Genomic DNA, 11072 nt, shown 5'->3' with positions numbered 1-11072 from the left:
GGAGACATCTAAGAGAAATATCCCAGATACTTCCAATAGATATTAAAATAAACCTAATATATTAGATTTCTATAGTTTCTATAGAGGACTGGGATATTTCTGTAGAAACCGATCAGTTGTCTGTGGGTTGATTTCGTAAAGGTCATGCCTGTCGATGGGGTTGTGTAAATGGGAATAAATCTTCTTTAAAACAGGAACACCCGTTGTGCAGATGGAGGGAAGCCTTACTGCTCAGAGATACAGTGCCTTGCGAAAGTATTCGGCCCCCTTGAACTTTTCAACCTTTTGCCACATTTCAGGCTTCAAACATAAAGATATAAATTTTTTATTTTATGTGAAGAATCACCAACAAGTGGGACACAATTGTGAAGTGGAACGAAATCTATTGGATTTTTGAAACTTTTTTAACTAATAAAAAAATGAAAAGTGGGGCGTGCAAAATTATTCGGCCCCCTTGCGTTAATACTTTGTAGAGCCACCTTTTGCTGCGATTACAGCTGCAAGTCGCTTGGGGTATGTCTCTATCAGTTTTGCACATCGAGAGACTGAAATTCTTGCCCATTCTTCCTTGCAAAACAGCTCGAGCTCATTGAGGTTGGATGGAGAGCGTTTGTGAACAGCAGTTTTCAGCTCTTTCCACAGATTCTCGATTGGATTCAGGTCTGGACTTTGACTTGGCCATTCAAACACCTGGATACGTTTATTTGTGAACCATTCCTTTGTAGATTTTGCTGTATGTTTGGGATCATTGTCTTGTTGGAAGATAAATCTCCGTCCCAGTTTCAGGTCTTTTGCAGACTCCAACAGGTTTTCATCCAGAATGGTCCTGTATTTGGCTGCATCCATCTTCCCCTCAATTTTAACCATCTTCCCTGTCCCTGCTGAAGAAAAGCAGGCCCAAACCATGATGCTGCCACCACCATGTTTGACAGTGGGGATGGTGTGTTGAGGGTGATGAGCTGTGTTGCTTTTACGCCAAACATATCGTTTTGCATTGTGGGCAAAAAGTTCGATTTTGGTTTCATCTGACCAGAGCACCTTCTTCCACATGTTTGGGGTGTCTCCCACGTGGCTTGTGGCAAACTTTAGACGAGACTTTTTATGGATATCTTTGAGAAATGGCTTTCTTCTTGCCACTCTTCCATAAAGGCCAGATTTGTGCAGTGTAAGACTGATTGTTGTCCTATGGACAGACTCTCCCACCTCAGCTGTAGTTCTCTGCAGTTCATCCAGAGTGATCATGGGCCTCTTGGCTGCATCTCTGATCAGTCTTCTCCTTGTCTGAGCTGAAAGTTTAGAGGGACGGCCAGGTCTTGGTAGATTTGCAGTGGTCTGATACTCCTTCCATTTCAAGATGATCGCTTGCACAGTGCTCCTTGGGATGTTTAAAGCTTGGGAAATCTTTTTGTATCCAAATCCGTCTTTAAACTTCTCCACAACAGTATTACGGACCTGCCTGGTGTGTTCCTTGGTCTTCATGATGCTCTCTGCGCTTTCAACAGAACCTTGAGACTATCACAGAGCAGGTGCATTTATACAAAGACTTGATTACACACAGGTGGATTCTATTTATCACCATCAGTCATTTAGGACAACACTGGATCATTCAGAGATCCTCGCTGCACTTCTGGAGTGAGTTTGCTGCACTGAAAGTAAAGGGGCCGAATAATTTTGCACGCCCCACTTTTCATTTTTTTATTAGTTCAAAAATCCAATAGATTTCGTTCCACTTCACAATTGTGTCCCACTTGTTGGTGATTCTTCACATAAAATAAAAAATTTATATCTTTATGTTTGAAGCCTGAAATGTGGCAAAAGGTTGAAAAGTTCAAGGGGGCCGAATACTTTCACAAGGCACTGTACATTGATAAAGTGAACTCGAGCCAACAGTTGTCCTGTTCCTGCAAGCCAATCTGTAAGAGTTGATTTTCCACCAGGTCAATGCTGGAGCACACAGTGCAGGGATTATAAAGGCATGAAAGAACAGAGAGAGAGAGCACCAGCGGGGGAGAGGACAATGCTGTCTTTCCCAAGAGTGGACCCACATGTAAGAGCTATGATCCCATTGGGGTTCCAACAGAAAAGGACAGACCCCAGAAAGGGGGTACACTGGTGGGTCTGCTGTACAGTATGTTGCATGGTGGAGCCGGAAGTGCGTTCCCTGGAGATCTTCACTCCGGTGTGGTCATGCCCCAGGGGGAAGTGAAAGGTGAGTGTTATTGTGTGAAAGAGAGTCTTGTGGTCATTATTGTGAAAGAGTGAATGCAGAATTAAGCCTAGTCTAGTGCTGTGGTTACAAAGAGTGTGTTGCAGACCAGAGAATAAAATATGCAGCCTGTCTGGCTCCTGAATCTGTGGGTATTGAGTGAATAGTTCAAATAGGTAGTTGCGTCAGGCCGCTAAAAGCTCACATTTCAGTTCTGACATACTGAAATACGTTTAATTTCATATTGTCATACTGAAAACATATCAGGGTTCTTTGATCTAGACTTTTGCTCACATTGCGAATCTGTGATTTTGTTTGAAAATATTTAAATGTTAAATGAACAGTGGATTGTATGTATGTTTCTATAGTTTATGTTTTGTTTGTACAGTATATCGCAATATATGTAAATGAATGCAATTAGAACTTATAGTATATATATATCATATCTATAGGCGTGGCACAGTGGTTATCATTGCTGCCTTATAGCACTGGGGCCCTGGGTTCAGTTCCAGACCTGGGGTGCTGTGTGGAGTTTGTACTGTATGTTCTCCCTGTGTTCATGTGGGTTTCCTCAAGGTGCTCTAATTTCCTCCCACAGTCCAAAAACATTCTAGTAGGTTAACTGGCTTCTGTGGAAAGTGTCCCTAGGTATGAGTGTGTGCATCTTTGTTTGCCCTGTGATGGACTGGCTTCTTGTTCATGGTATACCCTGCCTTGCATCTTGCCGGTTAGGCTCTGGCTCCCTTCTGATGCTGAATTAAAAGAAGCTTTTAGAAAATGGACGGATGGATCATAGATATGTCCATAGTTAGGACTGTTTCATCTTTCTTTAATGAATGTGATTCCGGGAGTGCTGAAAGTGACAAAGAATACAGATGCAAAGCAAAGTTCTAATGCCTAATACTATACAATTTGAAAATCCATTCAGCTGAGCAACAGAGAATGTGTAAATCACTTTTCTGAGATCAGATCGTGCCCCAAGTTTTCCAAATTTTCTAAGGAAGTGGCTTCCTAAAATTGCTATAAGTTCTAGTTGAGACCAAAACGCCTTGGTAATTTCCTGTATGCCAGGTTGTTGGCCCCAGCAATAATACATGTGTAACGATAACTTTGTCTGCCCAACCCATCCATCTGGAAAACTGAAATAGGAAACAACATATGGAAGCAATTACGCCTGCAAGATTCTTTGTGTGGCCTGGGCTCCACTCTGAACACTGTACCAACTGTAATGGAAATGAACGCAAAAGCAGTATTTCAGACTCCTGTCCTGTAGGTAAATATTAAGACCGTCCATTTACAAAGGACAACAGGGAATGGACAGCACCTGGCTCATTAATGAGAATGGAATAAACATTGAGACCAGAAAATTCCAGCTCACTTAATGCCTGCAGCATGTCCGTTATGTAGATGCACCGTACCTGGGAAGAGAAGTGACTTTGCCCCATTTCTCGATACAGAATCTCCTGAGCCCATTGCTTCCCCTCAAGGCGGCGAAGCCCTCGTACGGAACACTGGAAGTGCCCGTCACAAACTGCAGCAGACGAAGCCTCTGTTCATTGTTGAAGCGCTCCACAGCAGCCCAAAACCACCGGATCACGATGTGCCCATCGTGGTATCCTGGAACACAAGCCCCGCAGCAACTCAACACATTTTGTAAGGAGCCGATTGATCTTGGAGACAACAACATGCAAGAAAGCATGTTGACTTGAATTTAGAGATGGCACTGATATATATTATGCTGGTAGAGAGGTTTATCTTAATACTGTATGGTTAGCTTTAAATTATATTATTTTGGTGTCCATTATGATTAAAGCTCTATTTTTAAAGCTTTCATATTATGACAACAAACCCTGTGCTTAAATTTCCCAGGGGAAAAATTCCAGTCATGTCATTTTCATGATTAAGTAACAGAATTGTTACTTACTGCAACAAGCAACTACTTTAAAACTATATTAGATCATGCCTTATTGTGCACACTAATGAAAACCTAGAGATTGAAGGCTAACTGACTGACTGCCAGTCAGAGTTATCAGTAATCATGAAACAAGAATTTCAGGCAGACTTGTTTCTCTAACTTTTCTGCTGCTGAACCTGCACAAATGTAAAGCAACTTTCTAAACCACATACAGAAATAAAGGTGAAACATAACATGGTGCTCTCATTGTAAATTTTCTCATTTTACATTTCTAAAATTAAAAAATATATGCATGCCGATGACAAAGGGTATAGGGTATTACATATTTACAAAGCCCATTTTAAATGTACAGTATAATGTGGTGTGGATATTGTAAAATACATTTATAAAGTGTAGCATCTTCAATCCCTAAAGTGTAGACAAGATAATACAATAAGATCAACAAAATTAATAAAATCCTGGAGGGACACAGGAAATCTTAAAAAACACAACAAAGGAGGAAAAGATTAACTTAATTCGCAAATATTAAATCTTTCCCCAAATACAGTGCAATTACAGGTTGCAGCAGGTGTGAGACACCTGGGCTGTACCCACCTCCTCTGTACTCTGTGTTGTTCCTCCAGTCATTCAGGTCGATCTCTGCAGTTCCAGCAATCACCAGCTCCAACTCCCTGGCGTCAAACACTGAAACCAGCCTGGAGTCCACCACCTGAAGCCCGAGGAAGATGCCATTTCTCAGAGGTTATGAAAACATAAACACATTTCACTCTGGGAACGATGTGAAAGGAGAATCTATGGACAAGTACTGTACATCGCCTCCTTTCCTCTTCCAGATCCCCAGCAAACTTGAAACGAAAGCTGTGATAAATTCAGCAGGACCAAACAGCATCATTCCTTATGTTCTGGATGATGTACTTTAGAGTGATAAATCTGTAAGTCAAGCTTTCAAGAACATACAGAACTTCAGGACTGCCTCTCCTACTCTCCGTTCTGAGATGGAAGCACTAAATTTATGTGAGAACACCCTTGTGTCTTCCTGAAGTTCATTCAGTCAAATAACACTGTCCTATAAAAATTTAGTTTAAGCCTATCTATAAGGTGTGTCTGAATGGGAAGGCAAAACGATGCTTTTACTTTCTCTTATTTACAGTAGACGGTTGGGCAGATGCCTAGCTAGCTTACCAGGCCTTCTGAAATTAAAGTAAATGTTCAGGCAATAGTTGCCATCAGGGAATCTGATATAAAGAATCATGCTAATTTGGCTAATAATACCATAGCCAGCTTCCATCATACATTGGTGTTTCATCCAGGGTCATGGGAAGATGCAGCTTGGCACAGACGACACAGAAACAGGTAAAGGTTTATCCCACGCTGAAAAGAGAAGAAAGGAAACAATGCTGTGTTTCCTTTCTTCTCTTTTCAGCGTGGGATAAACTTTTACTTGTACTTCTGCAGCCTACACATGCTGATGCGGCTACCTACAGTACTTGAACTACTACAGTGGACACAGGTTGCAATGCAGGACTACACTCTGAAGAGAATGTTAAGTCTATCACAGGCCAAACACAGGACAATGAAGACCCAAATTAACCAAGCCAGCATGTCACTGGAAGTTAAGGGGAAACTGAGGCACCTGGAGGAATCCAATGTGAATATGGAGAGAACATGCAAACCCTATACAAAAGACGCCATTGCCTGCAACCAAAGGCAGGACTCAGTAGATCATTACAGAGAGCAAAGAATATGTACAGCAGATGAGTGTAAGCACAATGTTTAAGTATGGTACCTAGAAGAGTTGGAGAAGGAGCCAGTATAATATCACTGGACATCTCTTCAGGCTTACCTCATAAAAGCCCCGCACCAATGCTTCTGTCTGCTGCACCACCCCGCGCTCCACTCTCCACTTCACCATTCGCTCAATGTACTCCTTCTTGTTCTTCTCCGTCACCTGCATGTTGGCGCCACCTGACCTGAGCTCCCTTTCTGTTACCTATGGAAGGAAAAGCACATGTGGACACAAAGAAGAAGGTAGTTAATGGCAGATTCTTTATACACTAGCAGTGTATAGAGCAGTGTATTATCTATACACTAGCAGTCTACTTTCACAAGTGCAGCATGAAGAGAATAAACTCTTTCTGAAACATGTTAAAGTATCATACTATACAAAAAATTGGAATATTTTTCCAGGGAATCTAAGGATGTGAGAAGAATTTTCCATTTTTATTTCACAAAATAAGCTCTTGTTTTTCTATCTGAATTTATACTTCCTATTTTATGATGAAGGCTTGTCCACTTGGAACAGGATGGGACCTGTCACCTTTTGATTTGCATATGTGAATTTATCAGGCTTTACTAGCCCAAAAATACAATATATATAAAGCCAAAACACTCTTGCTGGGTTGAACACACTTTTACAGTGTAGCCTTACCTGACCAAAGACCTCCTCATTTACAGTGAAGGTTAGGTCCAGTATGTCAGTGATATCGTTGTCTTTCATCCACTGTAGACTTTGGTGGAACTCCTCATCCAGGTACTCCAGGTCACTCAGGTCACATGGTCTGCCAGACAGAAAAGCCTCCCACTGTAAACTCACTTCATATAAACCATTAGGGTTCATTCAATTACTGTACGCATCCGCCAGCTCTCTACTGATATCATTCACCGAGATCTAAAATTATAAAAACATATAGAGTTTATGCAGCTCTTTAGTTGCTTATGTATTTATCCATCTCTGCGCATGTACTGTACATACGTGTACTGTCATACAGATAAATGTAAGCTACTGTAGTATATTATGTTTCAAGCCTCTTTGTTGAACATCCTTATTGCTATATTCTGCAATCAGTTGTGAGGTATAAGAAGTTGTCAAAACTGTTGTTAAATACAGACTCCAAAGCACTATTCAAAGCTTATTCTAGTTGAGTTATTCAGTACAGTAACAGAAATATAGAGTAGTACAGATACTCAAACACATTTTAAATGTTATCATTATGTTAACTTCCTGTGTGCTTTGGCTCTGGTAGTGACCATCAAGTGAGAATGAACTCTTGGCTGATACAGGTCTAGAGGGGGCACAGCTCCTGTTGGAAGTGAAGTGTACTGGGACTGCAGGGGCCCGTCACAATGATGTGGTCCAGGATGAGTCTCAACTCACAGCCTCAGAAGAGCTTTGTAGAAAGGCCTGGTGAAGAACGCGTCCAGCAGGTACTGATGGATCAGCGCCAGCCCAAGGATACGCCCACTGAACCTGAACCTGCTCAACACAGCACAACACAAGTGTCAGCACCACCATTACAGACATTTCTGGGCAAACCTCCTGAGTACTGCGGCAGCTCTCCCACATTTTAACATGGTACAAACCAGGTACATTTTTCCATTATCTCCCACATTATCCTTATTAATATAAATATCATTATCATCAGAACTGCTTTTATGTTTTATCTTTATTTGCATTCATTTTGCTGTCCTTTACTATTCTTTATGGTGTTTCTAAACTTAGACTCATCTCCTTTGGAGCCTCATCAGCATTAAGGATTCCTGTAAAAAATATTTCAAGCCTTGAATATATTGAATCCCAAACAATGTTTGTAAGTTCTTTTGCAACCTTTTCCTTATTTACTGTCATGTATAATAATACTGCACATATTAGTTGCTATTTACAGGACGTTATTAGCAGAAGTGAAAAATAACAAGAATACATTTTCTGCACAATAACCTGAAAAGTCTGCAATATAATCTGATACTACAAATTATACAAAGAGAAAGCATAATTAGAAAAACATGTCTATCTGTCGATAGCTATCTGTCTACCTGTTGGCAGTCCTTCACTTTCAGCATTCACGTCATGGGTTGACCAGCATGCTTTGGAGAAATGTTATGTCTGTACGGTAGGTGATTTAAATCTAAACAACCAATCACTTAGTGATTCAGTTGAAAAGGGTTTGTTTGTCCTTGATGATCAGCTAACTGAAAGCTTTACCAAGTTCTAATGACAATTTAAAAAATGAATTACTGCTTTGTCCCAGATTTCTTTCTTTTTCCAATGGCCGGTATCAAACACTGGTCTTCCAGTTATAACACCTTCTTTACCATGGGGCACCTCAGGAAGACATCAGTAGCCTGTCTGAGGGCTCAGACACAATCCCTCCCCGACAGAGAGAACTGGGGAATTTAATCTGTTACATGATAATGCAAATCAGCAAGGAATTGACACCCTACCCTCGTGGCATAAGCAGCTTTGACAGCTTTGGCAGCTCCACTCACCCCTAGTGCCAAGACACTCAGCCTGCCTGTGAGAGGATCTCCCTCACCTGAGTTCGCTGCAGGAGCCCATGAATCATTTCAATACCTTTAAACTTGTAAGCTTCAGCAGCTGTTAAACTCTAAAAAGTAATTTTAAGAGCAAACATAAGGAATATGCAGCAGCTCTTTTCTCTATATACTGTATAATTCAAATCTAATAGAAAGTATTTCTAGATTTTGGCAAAACACCCATTCAGTAAAAATTACAGGCAATCAGTGGCTACAGTAAGTTCTTATAAACTAAGTTTATAGTTAACTCAGTACATGTATCCATCCATCCATTCTCCAACCAATACAGGATGCAGGGGAGCCAGAGCCTGTCCTTACAGTGCAATGCAGGACAGACATACACACATACCAGGGCCAGTTTTCATAGAAGCCAATTAGCCTACTGTACTATGTCTTTGGACTGTGGGAGGAAACCCATGCGAACACAGGGAGAACATGCAAGCTCAGGTAGCACTCCAGCTCCAGAACTGAACCCAAGGCCCCAGCACTGTTAGGTGGCAATGCTAACCACTGGGCCACCAAGCTGCTCATTATAACATTTACAATAGCCAGCTGTCTACACAAAAAAAGACAGTAATTCATATGATAATAAACATAAATTGACTAGTGGTTTTGTGTGTATTAAATCAATATTATGTAATAATACTTAATAAAATTGTATGCAATAATATTTACTAAGCTATAAATGGTATAAATATCAAACAAAGCATAATCATACTTATGCCATAGACAATACAGCATTAAACTACTGCTTCAGTGACCTGTTGGGTATTATAGTGAATAATAGTTTGATTAAGGTGTCTAACTACTAATACAAATGCTATAAATAAGAGATTATTCAACCTATCATAATAAGGATCATAATGCAGCCATTGCTTATTTTTCAGGCAATTTTCTTAGTAGTTAAAAATTTAAAATTCTCCTAACTACCATATATACAAAACATAATGTATGTACTGTATATAAATCCATATCCATATTCTAGATGGGACATTTGTATTTATTTGTTTACTTACTTTTGGAAACACATAGCATATATCCTAGGAAAAGCATGACAAAGGGGCTGAAGTGTGTCCTGTATTCTTCCTACTTTGCAGCTTTGAGAGGTGTTTCCACTCAGAACGATTTTACTCTCCCCTGCTGCACCTGTATGCAACCAGTCAGTGAGAACCACTGTATCTCAATTTTCAGCTGCAATCTTTAAGTGTACAGGACATTGCACTGGCCGTCCATGAACAAGTAACATGTACAGTAAAACTCTACAGTAAAAACACTACAGGAGAGTAACTGCAGGACTCAATTTCCGCCATAGGACAGAGTATTTATAAACTTGCCATCAAAATATTAATCATACTTTGAGTTTTCAGGAATACATCATTCATACTGTATATAATTTGGACACCAGATTTTTTCCACAATATTTTGTAAGAAAAAAACAAAGTGTTTAATGAAAGAACTCAAGCTGGAAGATAATAATTAAAAAAAGGTCAAGAACACACTTAAAAGACCTAAGGCTACAAACACAATACAGACTTACTTTCAGAAGCATAGAGATCACATCTTTGATAAGAGAAAATCTTCTACATCTATATGGTTTAAAAATAAATGTATCACAGATTTTGTATAGCCATTTCCATAAAGGAGAAAACCAGTATGGTGTTAAGATTTCAAACAATGCTGAGGAACATTTTGATTAATTTCTGATACCTTAATGAGGCACAATTAAGGGGGGATGAATCAGCTTATTTATATACTGTACAGTATAAAATTAAACTGTTCTGAAAAAAGATTCAGAACTTGTTTTCTACCATTTTGCTACAAATGTTCCTCAGAATATTTCCAATTTTCACACCAGTGCACACACCAAGCTTTTGACCTATATGTTATTATATCAAACTGTCCAGGTCTAAAACATAGATCTGTTTACATTTTTATAAAGGAAGCATATAGTAAGATGTAAATAAACTTTCAAATTGTGACAAATATTTCATTTTTGTGTTAGTGTCCATTGTGTACACAACTTATGGTGCTGTGTTTTCCACATCAGGAGCATATGTCAGAAAATTTTCAGTTTTTATAAAGCCTTCTGAAAAATAGAAGCTCTGTTCTGTTTTTGACACGAGTTTCCAAACTTTTTTTTTCCTTTTTGTGTGATTAGAGCTTTTCCAAATGAGTCTGTTTACAAGTTACAACAGGAAAATAAGACTGAATTTAGTTTTCTTTTTCAAGGTACAGCATGATTGCCTGAGGAAAAATACCGTTTTGACAGTAGCTATCAATTCACAGGGCTGTAAAAACAGAAAATGCGATACATTTGTTTTCCTCCCTCGGACCTGCTAATTAATGACCTGACACAGTGGCTGCCTCAAGCAGTAACCTCATTGTTCTGAGCTGAGCTAATTGTGGTGCCATGTTTACTATTTCTTGTCAGAGAAGAATTTTTATTATTTTATCAATCTTTGGCTCATAAATAATGAACAACCAGCCAGCCACTTTGTTGATTTTCAAAGTGACAGAGGTCTTGTGAAGGAACGTTGTTGTTGTTTCTCAGGAGTATGTGTTTTGTTGATTAAGTTTTAATTTTCTTTTCTTTTGTTATTTAAGCTCAAGAGAACATGGAATACTGACCAGGGACAAAAA

The 11072-nt window shown here is 39.5% G+C and overlaps 1 protein-coding gene across 5 annotated transcripts in view; it reads right to left on the bottom strand.

Moving 5' to 3' along the window:
- LOC102689406 (E3 ubiquitin-protein ligase HECW1) overlaps positions 1 to 11072 on the bottom strand; it is a 123152-nt gene that overhangs the window by 5116 nt on the left and 106964 nt on the right. For all 5 annotated transcript variants that reach the window (XM_015354536.2, XM_006634299.3, XM_015354540.2 and 2 more), the window contains 5 exons: positions 7276 to 7374; positions 6550 to 6679; positions 5965 to 6111; positions 4716 to 4830; positions 3625 to 3823 (listed from right to left, as the gene is read on the bottom strand). In XM_015354536.2, coding sequence (XP_015210022.2) covers positions 3625 to 3823; positions 4716 to 4830; positions 5965 to 6111; positions 6550 to 6679; positions 7276 to 7374 — 690 coding nt within the window. The remainder of the gene's footprint in view (positions 1 to 3624; positions 3824 to 4715; positions 4831 to 5964; positions 6112 to 6549; positions 6680 to 7275; positions 7375 to 11072) is intronic.

This window comes from Lepisosteus oculatus, chromosome 6 (genome assembly GCF_040954835.1).
Source record: "Lepisosteus oculatus isolate fLepOcu1 chromosome 6, fLepOcu1.hap2, whole genome shotgun sequence".
In the NCBI taxonomy this organism is placed as follows: domain Eukaryota; kingdom Metazoa; phylum Chordata; class Actinopteri; order Semionotiformes; family Lepisosteidae; genus Lepisosteus; species Lepisosteus oculatus.
This window is presented reverse-complemented; position numbering and strand designations above follow the sequence as displayed.